The sequence below is a fragment of the Lepus europaeus genome, chromosome 7 (assembly GCF_033115175.1).
Source record: "Lepus europaeus isolate LE1 chromosome 7, mLepTim1.pri, whole genome shotgun sequence".
NCBI lineage: Eukaryota > Metazoa > Chordata > Mammalia > Lagomorpha > Leporidae > Lepus > Lepus europaeus.
The window spans coordinates 15092474-15113256 of NC_084833.1; the positions used below are offsets into that span (position 1 = coordinate 15092474).

At 39.1% G+C, this 20783-nt stretch overlaps 2 protein-coding genes across 2 annotated transcripts; one reads left to right on the forward strand and one right to left on the reverse strand.

The window, feature by feature from the left end:
* Nucleotides 1-2435: 2435 nt before the first annotated feature.
* On the forward strand, nucleotides 2436-3392 carry LOC133764247 (olfactory receptor 5M5). The gene has a single exon (XM_062197920.1). The coding sequence runs from the start codon at nucleotides 2436-2438 to the stop codon at nucleotides 3390-3392; it is 957 nt and encodes a 318-aa protein (XP_062053904.1).
* A 9842-nt stretch (nucleotides 3393-13234) lies between these two features.
* Nucleotides 13235-14200, reverse strand: LOC133764248 (olfactory receptor 8U3-like). Its single transcript, XM_062197921.1, has one exon. The coding sequence runs from the start codon at nucleotides 14198-14200 to the stop codon at nucleotides 13235-13237; it is 966 nt and encodes a 321-aa protein (XP_062053905.1).
* Nucleotides 14201-20783: the final 6583 nt, after the last annotated feature.

Sequence of the window (20783 nt, forward strand, 5' to 3'; positions counted from 1 at the left end):
TTATTGGACAATTAATCTTAATTTTTATCTCCTTTAACATGAAAACATGAACCAGTCTTTAAAGACAAACAATATTATCAGTGGTCTTTGTTTTCCCAGCAAAGCGGGTTGCTTGTGGGAAGCATTCAACATTGTTTGTGTAGAAGGATATCCTACTGCAATGATTAAATCATAAAATATCCTGGAAACATCATAGAGTCAAAGTAGCTAAATTGCAAGGAGACTTGATTGAATTTACAGGAACAGTTGATTCTGTAAGTATATAGTTGGTGATATTGGCATTGCATGGAATTCTCATTGGGATCTCAACAAATCAAGTCTATGAGATTTTGTGCTGCCTTTAAAAAAGATTTTTTAGTTTTTATTTATTTAATTTTTATTTATTATTTGAAAGTCACAGTTAGAGAGAGAGAGAGAGAGAGAGAGAGAGAGAAAGGGAGAGAGAGATATCTTCCATCTGCTGGTTAACTCCCCAAATGGCTACAACAGCCAGGGCTTGGCCAGTTTGAAGCTGGGAATGAGCAACTTCTTCTGGGTCTGCTGTGTGGGTGGGTGCAGGGGCCCAAGCACTTGGGCCATGTTCCACTCTCCCTCCAGGTGCATTAGCAGGGAGCTGGACAGGAAGTGGAGCAGCTGGGACGAGAACCTGCACCTGTATGTGATGACGGCATTGCAGTGGCGGCTTTACCAGCTATATCACAACCCCAGCTTCTGTGCTTATTTTAAAATATTTATTTTAAAGTCAAATTAAGGAAGGCATTTTTCAAAGCTGTTAAAATATCTTGGGATGTTTGCAGCCAGTAAGGAGAGTCAGGGATGGAGTCCTGGTTCTGCTTCTAATTCCAGCTTCCTGCTAACGCACCTGCTGGGAGGCAGCTGCTGGTGGCTCAGGTAGGGTCTCTGTCAACTACGCAGAAGACCAGTTCCTGGCTCAGCCCTAGCTCTTGAGGGCTTTGGAGACTGAAAGAGGGGATGAGCCCCTCTCTCTTCCTCTCCCCTTTAAATAAATGAAATATATAAATTTTAGAAGTCGAATTAGTTACTAACACTATCTTTGCTATATTTTATATTAAAATAATAAATTTAGATTTTTTTAAGGATTTGTTTTATTTATTTGAAATACAGAGTTACAGAGAGAGGTAGAGACAGAGAGAGAGGTCTTCCATCTGATGGTTCACTCCCCAGATGGCCACAACAGCTGGAGCTGGGCCAATCCAAAGCCAGGAGCCAGGAGCTTCCTCTGGGTCTCCCACGTGGGTGCAGGGCCCAAGAACTTGGGCATCTTCCACTGCTATCCCAGAAGAGCTGGATTGGAAGAGGAGCAGCCAGGACTAGAACTGGTGTCCTTATGGGATGCTGGCACTTCAGGCCAGGGCTTTAACCCGCTGTGCCACAGTGCTGGCTCCGTAAATTCAGATTTTTAAATTGGAAACTCTTGAGATCTTAAAACTCTGGAATTCCAACATGGTAATCCCTCTCTTTATTCTTCCATTATGATTCACACTATCTGAAAGTATAATCTGTGAAAATTAACAATGTCTGGGCTCTGGTCTTAGAACAACCCAATCGCTCTTGATGAATATTTTTGTTTTATAATTTTGAACCTCACAAATATCATAAAGAAGAAGGTTGAATTATTTACACATGGTACTTGAATGCTAAGAGTTAGTGAGAGTAGAATTTGTGTCCCATCAGCAGTATGTCTGGCCAATTTTTGTTATATGCTGTGAACCTCTTATATGTTTCCTGGAAAAAATAAACATTTAAAAATATGATCCAGTTTGATGATTCTCTTCCTCTACCCAGGTCTCACTAGCTTTATCCATGTAAATTATGAATGAAAAGTCTTTCATCAGTCCATGTAGGCTTTTGATATTCTAAATTTATGAACCTTATCTTTGGTCTATTCATGCAGAGATGACATGCTCTGTCTTTCATGAATATATCCTGAAACCAGACCCCACATTTTCTTCAGACCCCTCTAATTCGAAGCTTCCTGATGCTGCACACAAGTCATGAAATTCTAAAGGTGAAGCTTTTGAATATGCACACTGCTAGTGACTGAACAGCGTTTTCCCAATGCCTATTGCCATTTTATCTAGGACCAGTCCTGGATACAGATTTTAGGAGAAGTCCAAGATTTAATGGCAAATTGTGGTGGTTCCACCCATTTCTAGACAAACTTTGGGTCATAATTCTTCTATTCAAAAGCAAGGTGGCGTATTATCTTCAGGAATCATCTGCATGTTAAGTACCTAGTCAATTGAGGCTTTGGTTTTTTTTAAGTCTACCAATCCCTACATTCTCAGACTATCTCAGACTATGTGAGGATAATGTGACAAAGAAAAAGAGATAAGGAGAATAAGAGAGAGAGAAAGGAAATGATGTACTTTTCATTGACCTTTTAAATTTATTTTAATTCCTCTAAGTGAGCAATGCTGGCACCCAAGAAAATGGTCAGAAGAAATTCCACCTTGGTGACTGAATTTATTCTCCTGGGATTAACGGATCGTCCAGAGCTACAGCCCATCCTCTTCGTGCTGTTCCTGGTGATCTACTTGATTACCGTGGGAGGGAACCTTGGGATGATTGTGTTGATTAGGATAGATTCACGTCTCCACACACCCATGTATTTCTTTCTTGCCAGTTTGTCCTGCTTGGATTTGTGCTATTCCACTAATGTAAGTCCCAAAATGCTGGTGAACTTCTTGTCCGAAAAGAAAACCATTTCCTTTGCTGCTTGTTTAGTCCAGTGTTATTTTTTCATTGCCATGGTGATCACTGAATATTATATGCTAGCTGTAATGGCCTATGATAGGTGCATGGCCATCTGTAACACTTTGCTTTACAGCAGCAAGATGTCCACAGGTGTCTGTATTCGCCTGATTGCTGGCCCTTATGTCTATGGGTTCCTTAGTGGCCTGATGGAAACCATGTGGACATACCAGCTGACCTTCTGTGGCTCCAATGTCATTAACCACTTCTATTGCGCTGACCCGCCCCTCATCCGACTCTCCTGCTCTGACACTTTCATTAAGGAAACGTCCATGTTTGTGGTAGCAGGATTTAACCTCTCCAACTCTCTCCTCATAATCCTCATCTCCTACACGTTCATTCTCGTTGCCATCCTGAGGATGCGTTCTGCCGAAGGCAGGCACAAAGCATTCTCCACCTGTGGATCTCACCTGGTGGCAGTGACTGTGTTTTATGGGACCCTGTTCTGCATGTATGTTAGACGTCCCACGGACAAGTCAGTGGAACAGTCCAAAATCATTGCTGTCTTCTATACGTTTGTGAGCCCTATGTTGAACCCCATCATCTATAGCCTGAGGAACAATGATGTGAAACAAGCTTTTCGGAAACTAATCAGAAGAAACGTGCTCTCCAAGTAATATCGGGTACCTTTCTTTATGAATTGAATAGACATCTATTTATGAGAATTTTAACCAACTTCAATAACATTTGCAGTAAAGTTGTTTTAAAATCTGTGATGAAAAATGATCTAATGACACAACATAAAAGACACAGGTACAGAAGATTTGTAGTTTTGTGGCATTTGGTGCCAATGTCTGTGTGATGGATGGGAATGTGCATCTATAGATGTGGGAAATTATTTTTATATAATTTTATATTTCTAACTTTACATATGATGACACTTCAAAAAGATTGTAGAAAATGTTATAGAATTATGAATGGATTTCATATTTTAATCAAAATAAACTTCATTTTCCCACAAATTTGTGAAGTATCTTCAAATTATGTTTGCATTATTAAGGATATGTTTTTGTAGTAAGACATTCAGTCTGCATAGAAGGATATGAAATAAAAGTGTAAAATATTTACTTTTTGTTTCCTCCACCAAGATCTTCCATTCTTGCTTCCCAGAGTTAGCACTACTAACTTTTTCTTTGTATTCTTTGTCTTGTCTCTTTGCCTGTATTCTTTGTCTTGCTTCTAGTAATATCCATCCCCTTTCCTTTGCAGAACTTGGGTTTGCCTCTGCAGATCATCCTTTTATTTTGTCTCCTAACCAATCTGGGAATCCCACAGAATGTGCTTAACTTCTGACTTGAAAAGGCCAATTTATGTGTGCAGTAGAACATTGTAAAATCCTGTTAATTTGATGTTTTGTTCCTGCTGCCATCTGTGGCAATCTAATCTACATGGTCTTCTGCCTTCCATATCCATACAATATTGTATCTAAAGTGCTCCACACTTATTAAACTGCAGTTGCCTGCATTTGTAGTTCTATTTAATATCACAGTTGTTATTCTCCAGAAACAACAAAGTAGAAGATCATCACCTCTGGCCATCTTAATCAGGTTTTCTATCCACCTGATTGGACTCCCAGAATGTGCTTAGGAGTAAGTGAAGTCAAAAAGGTACATTTTGCCAACAAATTAGGGCTCTTTATATATTTTGTAAGACAGATAACGTGTCTATTTTTACATCCTATCCTGTAAATATGACTAGGAAATTGCATTTTATTAATATAATCAGTAGCAAAATTAAAATAACATCTTTCTTACCTGTTTGTGATTCTCTTTTGAATCTCTAAATAAATATAATGGAAATAATATAATCTTTAAAAACATGACAATAGTGGTTATTTTATGTATGGACTTCAAAGGGTGATGGGCTACCCAGGTAAAGCCTTATTTCAGGGTGTATCTAAGAAAGTGCTTCTGCAAATGATTGCCAATGGAATTAGTAGAGTTAGTAAAGAAGATGGTCCTCTCCACTGTGGGCCAGCATCATCTGACCCATTGAAGGAATGCACACAATGTAAAGGCAAAGGAAATGGGGAATTGTTTTTCTCCTTGTTCAAGCTGGGGCATCAATTTTCTTCGCCCTTAGACATCAGTGCTCTTGAGTCTCAGGCATTCAGACTAAGTGTTGGGGTGTAGCAAGTGGAAGGAGGGATAGGACACGGGAACTCTTCTACTGAAGAATGCTGCCCGAATGATCAATGCCGCCCCAGTGTGCTTCTTTTATGGACAAGGTTTACATCAACCATTTGTACAGTGCATGTGCATGCTCATATAACTCTTGGATTACTTGTCACATTGCTAGATAATCTTCAGGACATGATTTTCAAGACATTGGTAGGACACCTTGTGACTTGGTTTACTAGACAAGTAGGTCTGGGAAAGCAGCTTCATGTCCTTGTGGGATCCAGCTTTCCTGTGAGAACTCAATGCTCTCCTTTATAATAGGTCATTTACTATCCTTAATCAGTTCCTGCAGCCGCACCCTGTGTCCAGGAGCATGTGTCCTCACTGAGAGTGCTTGGGCAGAAGCGATGTTTCCTACAACTGAGGCTAAATTATACTCTTGATTTCCTGATTTCCAGAAAGCAGATGAAGGATCCTGGGTAATTCTTGTTTTTTGTAGTTGCATAAGGTAATTCCCATAAAATATATATCTGTATCTCCTTGACTGTATTTCTCTGGAGAACTTTGACTAATACAGATTTTGTTGTTGAGAATAGTTGCAGAGGAACATATTTTTTTAAAACTTTTATTTAATGAATATAAATTTCCAAAGTACAGCTTATGGATTACAATGGCTTCCCCCCTCCCATAACTTCCCTCTCACCAGAAAACCCTCCCCTCTCCCGTTCCCTCTCCCCATCCATTCACATCAAGATTCATTTTCAATTCTCTTTATATACAGAAGAGGAACATATTTTATGCAGAGGAACATAATTTTAACAGTATTTTTTTCTGAATTGGTTCTGACATTTCTAGAATTGGCTGTCTAAAGTGATTATATTTAAGAGTGATAATGACTCTGTTTCCAGTATTGAATAAACATTGGTAGTCCTTGGCATGTACTGTTATAGAGATGCACAAACCATCTGTATTGGATTCTCCTCATCAGCCACTTATAACACACGATGATCTAAGTATCTGCATATAATTCTACAGAATGGTTTTAAAAAACTAGGAAATATAATGATGTTGATGGGTTGTTCCTAATGTCACCAGACAAAGTGGAGAAAAAAAGGATGAACTTAGGGATTTTGTTCCCAGCTCAAGCCTTGGAGCTTCTAAATGTGCCCTAAAGGAGACCCTTATCTTCTGTACCAATAATTACAGAATGACAAGATGGGTTATTGAGTATTCAGATACAGATGTGCAGGAAGACCCTGAGGAATCTGAGACCACCAAACCCTTGAGTTCTGATTAGCTTTGTGCTTTTATTTATCTGAAAGGCATAGAGAAAGAGAAGATAGAGATCTAGTTTCCATCTGCTTGTTCACTCCCAAAATGCCCACAACAGCTGAGGCTGGGCAAAGCCAAAGCCAGGAACCCAAAACTCAATCCTAGTCTCCCACGTCAGTGGCAGGGACCCAGTTATTATAGCCATCGTCTGATGCCTCCAAGGATGTGCATTAACAAGAAACTGGAATTGGGAGTGAAGCCAGGACTCAACCCTGGTTCTTCCATATGGCACATTGGTTTTTCTAGAATAAACCACTGTGCCAAAAGCTTGCTCCTGATGATTTTTTTTTTCCCAATGGAAGAGGAGTCTCATTCGTCATCAGAATTGGCTTCCCTAGTGTAAGAAGGGCAACTGGGACAAATCCGGTGCCCCGACTGGGAGTAGAACCTGGTGTGTCGGCGCCCTAAGGCAGAGGATTAGCCTATTGAGCCGCGGTGCCGGCCTGTCCTTACTACTTTTTAAAAGAATGATAGAGCTGAAGTAAATACATTTTTCTATGTGATTTGCATAATTTTAGTTACAGGGAAAAATACTTGACACTTCTGTCACTTGACAAGCCAAATGGCATAAATTGCTGTAGAGAGCATGGGGTTGATACACGCTGGCTGAGTAGAGCCATCAACAGTTTTAGTGTGGCACAACCCCAAGGAAAGTTTTCTTATTCTAGAAGCTAATAAAAAAACAACTGTAGTGGATGGAACTAGAGGACACTATATAAATGAAATAAGTGAAATAAGTGAGACACAAAAGAAAAATGTTCATACTCACGAGGAAGTTATAAATGTTAATATCACAGATGTAGATAGTAGAAGAGTAGCAATGTGTTCCTGGAAATGGTAAAAAGGAGGAGGCTCAAAAAGAGGTTTGGAAATATGTACCAAAATACAACATATAGCAGGAATCAGTTCTAGTGTTTGATAGCTTAATAGCGTATATTAAAGTCCCTAATATTTTATAGGTATTTCAAAATTATTTTTAAAATTTTATTTAAGTTTCACAAGTTTCATGTGTTTCATATATACAGATTTAGTAACATAGTGATGTTTTCCAACCTATCCTCTCTCCCACCCTCACTTGAACCCTTCATCCTCCTCCAGGCTCACAGCACTGGTGCAGGGGCCCAAGGACTTGGGTCATCCTCCATTGCTTTTCCAGGCCAAGTAGAGAGCTGGATCGGAAGTAGAGTAACTGGGACTCGAACCAGCACCCATATGGGATGCCAGCTCCCATGAACGTGATTTAATCACATCTTAACATCATCGTTCTTCACTTAACATTAAACTACTAAATTAGTTCTCTAAAGAGTTAAATGTGCTAAAAAATAATGAATAAAGATGATCCAAGTTCACCTACCAACAGACTACAGAGATTAAAATGCTTCCCAATCATATTTTGAATTGTATTATTTGCCAACCATTTTTTGGAGTTTACTACTAAAACAAATAATTTGGTAGTATGCCATGTGTTTCATGAAAATGATGAATGTGTACTGATTGCCAAAAGAAATTGCTTTTGGGGACAGCATGGTGCCATATCAGGTTAACCTGCAGCTTTCAGCACCAGCATCCAAGTCAGACCAGCAGTTCACATACATACTTTACTTCTGATCCAGCTGCCTGTTAACATGCCTGAGAAAGCAGCAGAGGATGGCTCAAGTACCTGGATCCCTCACACACATTTTGAAGACCTGAATAGAGTTCCAGGCTCCTGGTTTTGCCATGACTGAAACCCAGCCATTGAAGTCATTTGGAGAGTTAGAGTAAACCAGCAGATGAGGCGTCAGTGCTGTGGAGTATCAGGTAAAGCTGCTGCCTGCAGTGCCGGCATCCCATATGGGTGCTGTTCAAGACTCAGTGTGCCGGCACCGCAAGGTGGAGGATTAGCCTAGTGAGCCGCGGCCTGTTATTAGGTTTCAACAATGACATGGCAGCAATGAAGTTATGTGTAAAACTTAGTGGTCGTCTCCTCTATGCCAAAGCTACTACTAGACTTGAATTTTATATTCTTTCTTAAAATTCCAAAATGTTGACACTGAAATGGTTGCCCTGGAGTAAGTCATGGAAATTGCATGTTGAGAATTTAGTTTGCAAACACCATTGCCTAACTCATACTATTGCATGAGAAAGTAATAGAGAACTGTGTTGTGTTTTACTGGTTCATTAGTTAGAGCATTTAGCCAGTTCTCTAGTTAACTTTTTTTTCAAAGATTTATTTATTTGAAAGGCAGAGCTAGAGATAGGCAGAGCAAAAAGAGGGAGAGAGAGAGAGAGAGAGAGGTCATCAATATGCTGGTTAACTCCTCAAGTGGCTGCAACAGCTGTAGCTTGGTTGATCTGAAGCCAGGAATCAGGAGCTTCTTCTGGGTCTCCCATGTGGATGTAGGGACCCATGGACTTGGCCATTTTCCACTGCTTTCCCAGGCCACAGCAGAGAGTTGGATCAGAAATGGAGCAGCCCGGATTCAAACCAGCCCCTATAGGGATGCTGGCACTGCAGGTGGCTTTACCTGCTACAACATAGTGCTGACTCCTCTAGCCAATTTTTATGCTGTACATTTTTTTTTGACAGGTAGAGTTAGACAGTGAGAGAGAGAGACAGAGAGAAAGGTCTTCCTTCCACTGGTTCATCCCCTAAATGGCCGCTACAGCCGGCACGCTGCGCCGCTCCAAATCCAGGAGCCAGCTGCTTCCTCCTGGTCTCCCACGAAGGTGCAGGGGCCAAGGACTTGGGCCATCCTCCACTGCCTTCCCAGGCCACAGCAGAGAGCTGGACTGGAAGAGGAGCAACTGGGACAGAACCAGCGCCCCAGTTGGGACTAGAACTTGGAGTGACGGCACCGTAGGTGGAGGATTAGCCTAGTGAGCTGCGGCGCTGGCCTCTGCTGTACATTTAACAGCATCCAGATATTTTATATCTGGTTCCTCATATCTACTTGTTATTACCTTCCTGGATAAAATAGATATAAGTTTGTACTCCTTTGATCTCTCCACTTGTTGAGTCTTTGGACATGCCTTGATAGCCAATAGTCACATTAGTTGATTATTAATTTCCTTCGTCCAACTTCTAGATTATTTATCTCCACTGTGCTGTTCAAATACTTATTTCTTTCTTGATCTCAGAAATTCTCACCTGTTTTCTCCACACTATGTAAGTATAGACTAGAAGGGCATCCATCAGAAATTTCAACCAACCTACATCTTTTATGAGTATTACTTATTGTGGCCTGCAGTGTGTGCCCCAAAAAATATGTTGAGGTCCTTCCCCACAGTATCTTATGATGACTTTGAATAGGGTAAGTAAACATGAAATTAGTTAGCATGAGGTCGCATTTATGGTTTTTAAGTCAATGTGAGTGATGTCCTTATAAGAAGACAGATATTTGGACACAGGCATAGAGGAAAAATGGGCACCTGACGATGGAGTCAGAAGTGGAAATGATGCTGCCACAAGCCGAGGAATGCTTAGAGTCATCAAAAGCTAAAGGAAGAAAGGAGATCTCCTCTCAGTATCTTCACAAGGAGGATGACTTTGCCAATATCTGAATTACAGTTCTGGGGGGGTCAAGACATGTGAGTAAATAGATTTTTTGTGTGCGGTTTTAAGCCATTCAGATTGTGGCATTTTGTCATGACAGTTTGGGAAAACCAGTCTCTCACTTTGCTGTTCGGTTGTAATGTTGCAACAGTAGTTTCGATGCACCTTTATTAGTCTCCCTACCTATACCTTGGAGAAGTGGGCCATTATCCTTTCTGCTCTGGGAGCTCTCATATTTTATTTAAAGTCTTTTTTTATTTTTGGTTATTGATGTCATAACTCTTCAACTGAATCTAAAAAGCTACCAGTTGTAGGGAAATAAGATACCTTTTAAAAAATTCAATAACTTTATATCCAATTAACGTTGATAATTTCAGGTTCAGTCCTTCTTGCCTGAGGTTAGGAAAATCATCCTTTCATCATGTTTTTTCTCACTCTCTTATTTATGTGTATAAGCTCTGACTTATTAGCATTCTGAACTAGTCAATATGAGGTTCATGAAATTGCAAAACAAACACCAAGAGTTATATGATTTCCTTTTTGAGTGCATTCCTTTTGGGGAGGGGTGTTACAGCTTTCAAGATTCATTTCTCAAGGCCAGTGTGTGGTGCAACAGGTAAGGCATTGCTGGGGATGCCTACATATCATATTGGAGTGTTAGCTCTAGTCCAGGTACTCCACACTTCTGATCAGTTTCCTGCTAATGTGGCGGAAAGCAGTGGATGATAGCTCAGGTGTTTGGGCCCCTGCCACCCATGTGGGATACTTAGATGTATTTCCTCATTCCTGGACTTGGCCTGGCCTAACATCGCTGCTGTGGGCTTTTGGAGAGTAAGCCAAAAGATGAAAGATCTATGTCTCTCTCTCTATCTCTATCTCTATCTCTATCTCTATCTCTATCTCTCTGTGTGTATATGTGTGTGCCACTCTGCCTTTCAAATAAAATAAATAAATCATTAAAAATGATTAATTTCTCTGTTCTATCTGAATACTTTCTCCCAAGAATCACCTGATTAATTTATCTTAAGTCATGTGATCACTCTAATATATTGTGCAGGGCCACTAACACAGTGATGGTTGTCATGTTTACCCTTGTGAAGCAGGGAGATTCTCCACAGCAGGAAGCTACTGTGAGCAGAAACTGTCCTACAGTGTTCATTTTATTTGTTCACTCACAGAATGACTCATTCTCCCATCATCATTCATAACTGTTGTGAGGATCATATTAGATATCAACATTGAAAAATTGTAGAATTCTCCCCATTGAATTTCTCTGATTAAAAACTCTAAGTGTATTTTAACTAACCCAGGTTGTTATGATTGACCACTCAGTCAAAGGTTTGCACAGGAGTCTGGTGGGCAGCAACTGGTGACACAAACCCCATATCACACAGGGTAACCAGTGGAGCAAGGGGACAACCCTCTTTGTCTTCCTTAGCAACCAAGAACTAGGCCCTAGTAGGGAGCTAAAATCACACACAGACACACACACATCTACACACACAATCAAAAAACAAAAACAAAAAGAGAAAGAAATGCTTGTTTATATCAGTATTGGTATAAACATAATTTTGTCAAACTTGTTTTTATATCTTTGTCAAATTAATGGTAAGAAATGTTATATTACTATGGTATTGAGCTGTGATATTTTAAAGAGATTTATTTATTTTATTTGAAATGCAGAATTACAGAGACAGAGGGAGAAAGGGAAAGAAATCTTCCATCTGCTGACTCAGTTCCAAATGGCTGCAATGGCTGGGTCTGTGCCAGGCCAGAGCCAGGAGCCAGAAGCTTCATTTGATTTCCCACATCTGAGTGTAGGGACACAAGCACTTAGGCCATCATCCAGTTCTTTCCCAGGGAGATTAGCAGGGAGCTGGATCAGAAGTCAGCAGCATGTATATGGAACGCTGGCAATGTTTATAATGTTTATAAAACCTTTACTTTGAATGGGTGAAGTGGTCGTCTTCCCACTTGATTATTTTTATAGCTCTTGCTTATATTCTTGCTGAGCTGGGATTTTCTTACTTGCTGAAGTATTTATTGGTGAGGCATAAGCTGTTTACTGTTTTGTAATTAAATGAATATAAATGTTATCTCAAAAATTAAAACTAAAAGAAAAAAGAATAGAAAGGAAAGGAAGAAATAAAAAAAGAAGGAAGAGTTAGGTTAAGAGAGAGAGAGAGTAAAGGACAAATGGAATATCATCATATTCTTAGAATTCTATCTACAAACTATATTGAATCTGTTGTCTTTGTATTAATGTCACATTAACAGAGGCCAGTGCTGTGGCGTAGTGGGTAAAACCTTTGCCTGCAAGTGCTGACATCCCATATGGGTGCCGGTTTGATTCCCGGCAGCTCTGTTTCTGATCCAGCTCCCTGCTAATGTGCCTAGGAAAGCAGTGGAAGATGGCCCAAGTGCTTGGGCTGCTGCACCCGTGTGGGAGACCCAGAAGAGTCTCCTGGCTCCTGGCTTCTGTCTCAGCTCAGGCAGTTTCGGCGATTTGGGGAGTGAACTAATGGATGGAGGATCTCTCTCACTGTCTGTCTTTCTCTCTGCAACTCAGCTTTTCTAACAAATGAAATGAATCTCTCAGATGTTCATAGTGAAAGGTTCAAAAGACATAGTAATCCTGTGTGTTAGGCTTCTTAAGAGAAACAGAACTGATAGGATCTGCAGAATATATCTTTAGCTGTTTGAAAACTGCAGGGCTGAGAAAGCTGATGGTAGAATTCAGTCTCAAGGCCTGAGAACTTTACTGGGGCTTGGGATGCTAATTCAGTTCCAGAGTCCGAAAGCCCAACTGATGGAAAAGGGTAGGAGAAAACAGATGTCTCAGCTAATGAAACAAGAGATACCGTATCCTTCCTCCACCTTTTTTTCTTCCATTTGGATCCTCAACAGTTTGGATAGTGCCTGACCATAATGATGAGGGTGATTTTTATTTAGTCTACTACTAAGTCTACTACTATGACTTTAACCAATCACCTTGGAATTCCTTAGCCCATTAAAGTTGGCAAATAAAATTAACAATCACATTATGTAATTTCACGGAGTTACTAGTAGTGAAAATTGTGGTGGCTGGATAGACAGAGTACCCAGGGTACAAGGCAAATAGATGAAATTTCATGGGAATACACAAAAATTCATTCCTTGTTTCTTCTTTTGCTCTTTACCATTATGCAAAATAAGAAAAAAGACTTATATATTACTATATATATTATACTATAGATATATTACTATCAGTTTCATAGAGACTTCTAGGGCAATTCCATCAGATTCATCTATCTAAGCAATAGAAATTTGTAACTATTCTTATTTAAAAAAAAAACAGCTTGTCTTACTATAGATTATATGGACAACAAATTCATATACAAAAGGATTTTATTCATATTAAGTAAAACAAAAATAAATGTTCTCCAGACAATGATTTTGAAAACAATATGTCTGCATATGGTTGTATTCCAAGTCAGGAAATGCCTTTTTTAAGGTGTTTTAGAGGCAGGTTGTAACCTTGTTCAATGGTTTTCCTCAAGGCATTCTTCACCTCCTGATTTCTCAAGCTGTAGATCATAGGGTTGAGCATGGGGATGACTATTGTGTAGAAAACTGAGGCCATTTTGTCTGTGTCGAGGGAATGGTTTGATTTTGGCTGAAGGTACATGAAGATTAGAGTCCCATAGAATATGGTCACAGCTGTCAGATGAGAGGCACAAGTTGAGAAAGCTTTGCATCTCCCTTCTGACGACTGTATTCTCAAGATGGCAGCCACGATGTATACATAAGAGATAAGAACAGTGGTCAAAGAACTTATCATGTTGAATCCAGCAAAGATAAATATCAGAATCTCTTTGAGGTTGGTATCTGAGCAGGCAAGGGCCATCAAAGGGACATCATCACAATAGAAGTGATTGATTATATTGGGGCCACAATATATCAATTGGAAAGTAACTATTGTATGGAGCAATGCAACAGAAAAGCTGTATAAGTAGGGGCCCAATACCAGCTGCATACACACCTTTGGAGACATAACCACCATGTAGAGAAGTGGATTGCAAATGGCCACATAGCGATCATAAGCCATTACTGCAAGGAGTACCATCTCTGAAATCAAGAAGTTCAAGAACAAACCCAGCTGCGTTGCACATGCGTAGAAAGATATGGACCTGTGTCTGGTCAAGAGAATCTCCAGGAACTTGGGGGCTACTGATGAGGAGTAGCAAAGGTCTACGAACGCCAGGTTACTGAGGAAAAAGTACATGGGTGTGTGAAGCCGGGAATCCAAGCGGATTAATGAAATCATCCCAACATTCCCCACCAAAGTTACAGTGTATATGGCTAAAATGAGCAGAAAGAGAACAATTTCAATATCTCTAGCAACGGAAAAGCCCAAAAGAATGAATTCTGTCACCTTTGTGTTGTTCCTTTCAGCCATTTATTCCAGGCTCTCATCTGCTGAAAAAAGACAAGACAGAACCAAAGACAGATTATTGGGTTTGAATCACTGTAATGAAACACCAACTCTCATGTGCTTTGGCTTGTGAGAAGACATTGTCGCTGAAGTAGAATTTCCAAAGAAACAAACACAAACTATCTCAAACACTGATTCCTGGCAGTTTATAGTTTTATAAGGCAAAAAAATAAAAATCAGTCAAAACAGAAATAAATGGAAGGCTACAAAGTAAACAATACAAATTCTTATGTTTATAAAGTTATCGTATATTTTCATTGATATAAAAATCTATTGCATAAGGAGGAGATAATTTTCTGTTTCCTGCTACTGTATTTTCTATTTTAATATATCTTAATGAGTATATAGTACATAAAATAGATACTATAGTATATATATTACCATAAAATATATACTATGGTATATATATATATATATATATACACCATATATATTACCATAAAATATATACTATGGTAATATATATGTACATATTACCATAGTAAATATATATAAATACATATATATTACCATAGTATATGGATGGTAAAGTTAATGGGGAGAGAAAAAAAAGGAACCATTAAATGTTTCTACTTGTGAATCAGGAAGTTTTGGATGTGTATGCAGCTCATTTTCAAAAATTGTCTTTCTAGAAATATAAATTTATAGGACATGAAATTTGAAAATAAGTTCATTTTGGTGCAAATATATGAAGGATCTTCAAATTCATGAAAAAAAACTTATGTAAAGTCTATGCACAGATTTCAAATTTTTATACCTAAGTAAACTTATCATTTATTTGAATTTTCCTTGAAATTTTAGAAGCTCCTTTTATGTTAAAAAATACAATTATACTAAACTGATCTTCTGTATACAAAGAGAATTGAAAATGAATCTTTACATGAATGGAAGGGGAAAGGGAGCGGGAAAGGGGAGGGTTGCGGGCGGGAGGGAAGTTATGGGAGGGGGGAAGCCATTGTAACCCATAAGCTATACTTTGGAAATTTATATTCATTAAATAAAAGTTTAATAAAAAAATACAATTATTTTATTTTTTAAAAACTATGGTATTCTATATTAATTATTTAAAAAACCTTTATCATATGTGTTCAATAATGTCTAATTTTTCAACAAAAGAATAATGTAAATGTCTACTTTTAAAATGTAACCTTTTTGAAAGAGGACTGATAATTTTCATCACGTGATTTTCCTGTCTCATGCGATTTAGAAAGCTGTCATTGTTAAAGCAGGGAGCTTTCGTCCACAACTGATAATGCATGAGTATTGCTGCTTGCTTGAGCTTAAGGATGCAAGACTTCATGCTTGTTGTCCTGCAACCTAAGCAAATGTCACGAGCAGGAAGTAGGGACAGCAGCAGAGCCAGCAAGGGCAGTTTTCCTTCCGTTGCTAAAAGTCACCTCTCATCTGGATTCCGTATGCAAGGAAGCACAGAGCCATGTGCTCCTCCAGGTTTCACTTCCTTCGTCTCCTTAGAGCCTCAGACTTCAGTGCCTTCCACCTCCACTTCACAGCCAGAATTAATTTATTCAATGTCTTTGCCTACGTGGTATGGTTGTTGAGGGTTAACACACCAATTTCCACCTCTGAGACTGAGGAAAGTAACTTTAATTTTAGGAGGAAAGTAAAAGATAAGAAATTTTCATCCTATTAAATTCCCAGCAAAAAGTGAATTCTGTAAAATTGAAAATAATGCTTTTTCCTCCCCAAACACACTGTCTAAGGGCAATTTTTTTCTGATAGTTTGGTGTGAGTACTTATTAAATTTATCCTTTTAATTTTCTCTTCTTTCTCAATAGATTTTTTTTTTTTTTGACAGGCAGAGTGGACAGTGAGAGAGAGAGAGAGACAGAGAGAAAGGTCTTCCTTTACTGTTGGTTCACCCTCCAATGGCCGCCGCAGCCGGTGTGCTGCGGCCGGCGCACCGCGGTGATCTGAAGCCAGGAGCCAGGTGCTTATCCTGGTCTCCCATGCGGGTGCAGGGCCCAAGCACCTGGGCCATCCTCCACTGCACTCCCTGGCCACAGCAGAGAGCTGGCCTGGAAGAGGAGCAACCAGGACAGAATCCAGTGCCCCGACCGGGACTAGAACTTGGTGTGCTGGTGCCACAAGGCAGAGGATTAGCCTATTGAGCTCTGGCACCAACCCTCAATAGATGTTAGCTTAATATGTTCTCTAGAAACCAAACAACTGTATATATGGATACATGTATAAAAGCATAAACTTTGGCATACAGGTAATTTTTGCCTTCAATTACTCCTTTTCTACTTGGTAGAGCGAGCCAAAGCCCACCTTGTGAGGAGTGTTAGGGATGAAACTGTTGAAGTGACTTGACTCCCTGAACTGAACCCAACTATTAACACTGCAGCTCATCACTTTGTGTGTGAAATAAAAGGAAAAAATGAGAAGTGCTGATTCAGCTAATGTTTGTTCATTTTTAGATTTGGGAATATATTGACTCTAGTCTCACTTTAGTCTACTGTGAAAATCATCACTTTGGATGTTGAGAGGTAATGAGTAGGAGATCAGATCCTGGTTATTTTTCTTCAAATACACATTAAAATCAGGCTCTTTCTCACTTCCTAGTACAATCACAGTAAAAGGAAAAAGTGTGAAGCCATTCTACCTCTTGAATTTTGTAAAGATCAGTTATGGTTTAGGGTATTAATTCCACTCAAGAATTCTGCTTTCATACAGATTTTTTTTTCAATCACCAAAATTTTCATCTAAGAATCCTTACTCTCACAACTGCCCTTGTTCAACAGTAATTAACTTCTCAAGTTTCATCAATGAATAACAAATACTTTCTTCTTCCAAATGAAACCTAAGTATTTTATTTTGGGGAAGATTATTTAATTGCTGTCTGTGAACATCGGTTTCATTCTGTTGTATCACAGTTACACAGGGTCTTCTATTTTCTTAATAGGGAAACTAAGAGAAAACTTAAGGGAAGGTTCAGATGGAAATGACCATCTATACAACCTGTCAACCTACCTGGTTGTGGAAAAACTCTTCCCCTGAATGGTTCTGTAAGAGTCTCCTTTCACACAACTGTTAGGAGGGTGTGTGACTATGTGATATGTGCTTTTAACTAGTGGAGTCTTTATCCTCTCAGAGTTAATTCCTAATATTCCACAACTTTAGTTCCCCAGGGTCATTGAACCTCTAAGGTCCAACTGTCACTGGAAAGTTCTAATCAGAAAAAAAAAAAAAAAATTAGTCTCTGAAGAAAAAAAAAAAAAAAAAGGAAATCCCATTGGATTTAGCACTGCATTACCTTGGAGTCACTAGACTTTATCCACGTTTGTGAAAGTGTAAAAAACACAAAACAAAACAAAAATAAAACACCCTACAATTTAAATACCACAACCACATGTTTTTTCTTTAAAGATTTCTTATTTATTTATTTGACAGGCAGAGTTACAGACAGTGAGAGAGAGAGACAGAGAGAAAGGTCCTCCATCTGATGGTTCACCCCCAAGATGGCCACAAGGGCTGGAGCTGCACCTATCCGAAGCCAGGAGCCAGGCACCTTCTCGTGGTCTCCCATGCAAGTGCAGGGGCCAAAAACTTGGGCCATCCTCCACTGCCTTCCCGGGCCACAACAGAGAGCTGGACTGCAAGAGGATCAACCAGGACTAGAACTCAGCACCCATATGGGATGCTGATGCCACAGGCAGAGGATTAACCTAGTATGCCACGGCGCCAGCCCCACAACCACATTTAAAAAAAAAAAAAACAGATTTATTTACTCATTTGAGAGGCAAAGTTACAGAGGGAGAGACAGAGAGAGAGGTCTTCCATCTGCCAGTTCACTTCCCACATTGGCCACAATGGCCAGAGCTGGGTTAATCTGAAGCAAGGAGCCAGGAGCCTCCTCCAGGCCTCCCACATGGGTGCAGAAGCCCAAGCACATAGGTCATCTTCCACTGCCTTCCCAGGCCACCAGCATGGAGCTGGATTGGAAGTGGAGTGGCTGTGTCTTGAATCAGTGGTCATATGGGATGCTAGGAGCTGCATGCACAAGCTGAACCCCCTATGCCACAGGGTCGACCCCACACAACCTCTTTTAATGTATTGTTATCATTACTGACCTTTGTTTCTTCCATTTTTGATATAAAGGAGAGGATTCTGACTTAATCATTTGTTACCATTTCCTAGCTGCAAGTAACTTATACCTTGAAGTTATCAGCTTATAAGCTGACTTCTCTATTATTTTTTTTTTGTTTTCTACATATGGAAATAAAAAAATGACAAATCACCTTTTTACAACAGGGATTACAATTAATTTTTTAACATTTAACTTTTCAAAAACACATGGCATTTATTTTTTGAGTGCTCAGGGAACCTTTTTCAGCTAAGGGTCAGAGGTTTGTAATATTGTTGGCAGGCCATACAAATTATCAACTTGAATATTAGCCTATTATAGATTTATTTAATTTTGAGGCCCACCTGTGGTTTTGTCGGTCAGGCCAGGTCAAATGATTTTGCTGACTTTAAACAGTCAGGCCCATGAGCTGGACTTTCCCCACTTCCTACCTAGTGATTATTGGTCCAAACAGAAAATCAATGAACAGATATTGTTGATGGAATTATTATTCTTTTGCTTATTAACTTACTTTTAAAAACAATTTATTTTTTTAAATTTCTGTTTCAAGATTTGTTTATTTATTTATTTGAAAGGCAGAGTTACAGAAAGGGAGAGAGAGAGAAAGAGAATCCATCCGCTGGCTCACTCTCCAAATGACCACAATGGCCTGGGCTGGGCCGGGTTGAAGCCAAGAGACAGAAGTTTCATCTGTGTCTGCTATGTGGGTGCAGAGGCCCAAGCACTTGGGTCATCTTCTGCCACCTTCCCAGGTGCATTAGCAGGAAACTGGATTAGAAGTGGAGCAGCTGGGCCTCGAACCAGTGCTCATATGGGATGCCTACAATGTAAATGGCAGCTTAACGCAATGTGCCACAACAGCAGGCCCTTATTAATTTACTTTTAAAATGACATTTTTGTAATAGTAAATATTCTCTTTTAGATAAAGTATGATTTTATTATTTATGAATTTTAGATGAGTTACAGTAAACTTTTTAATAAATACTTGAGAGATGCAGAGACCAAGAGAGTCAGACATACTGCAGACACACATAGAGAGCTCCCACCCCACTAGTTCACTTCCCAAATGTGCATAACCATTGGGGCAAAACCAAGGCCAAGAGCTGGGATTTCCATCATGGCTTCTTGCAGGGGTCTCAGAGAGCCCATTACTTGAGTCATTGCTGCTGCTTGCCAGCACCAGCGTTAGTGATATGCAAAGCTGGCGTCAGGAGAGGAGGTGGAAACTGACTCCACGCTAATTAATAAATCACTAGGCTACACATGCTGGCTCCAGTGTGCTGCTGCAGGTGTCCTTGTCTCAGTCCTGTGGTTTTATTACAGAAGTTTTCTGATTTTTCCCCTGAATTGTGATCAGTAGTATTTTTGTGATTAACAATGATGCATGATTAAACTGCTTTTATGAGTATGTGTATAGATGCATTTTAAACTGATCACATTAATGACATTTTAATAATTTAATAGTTCTTATTGGCTCTTCTATTTGATTATTCATAAACAAGGAGAGCTCTGCCTTCCTTTCTCCTAGTAATTAAGTTGCTTATGTGTCTTCTTGATGTTACCCCACTTGCTTCTTTTCTTTCTATCCTTTCTTTTATTGCCCATCACACTACATGAAAGGTATTAATTAGATTAACAATTCTATCTGTAGCCAGAATTCAAAATCAGGATATTTGGAAAACATAAGAAAATGCCATTTTCTGTAACTGCTATGCTTTTATCTATTGATTTTGATTAAATAATTGATAAACATTAAGTGATAAAAATGAAGTTAGAGTTTGATTAAGTATTGATGATGAAACTGTCTCTTTGGATCTTATTACAAAACTCTTTCACAGAATTCCCTAGTTGGGTGGTTATAAAATGGGCTTGCTTGCTAATCAGTTTCTTGGGGCCTTATTAACGTGACTGATTCCTCAGTTTTTTCATGGGAACTTATTAATTGAAACCAATCTCAACAAACACAAAGTTTCAACTTTTCATTAAAATTAATGAATATGAAAGTTAGTTTGAATGTGCAGAGATAATTATGGTTCCTCAGGGATTGTTATTCCTTCTATCTTGTAGGCTTTCCTCCAGGGGAGAAGATGGTACAGTGGAAAGAGAATAGAATTTGGAGCAAGACCTAGGTTTGTAGCTAGACTCCTCTTCTGTTTCCCCATATACTCTAGGGACGGTCAAAACCTCCGAGATTCCATTAAAGCATGAAAAAACTGCTAACAACGCAGGGTTGTTTTGAGTAGTAAACTTATATATTAAATTATTTGCAAACTTGAAAAGAATGATGCTTTAAGAGTTACAAATAAAATGATGATACTAGCAATAATGGTAGAAATGCCAAATATTTATAATTGCATATTATGTCAAAGGAAAAGTGCTATAATGTCTATGAGCAACATATTGTTAATCCTTTCAAGAACCATAATGTATGTAAAGTGATTC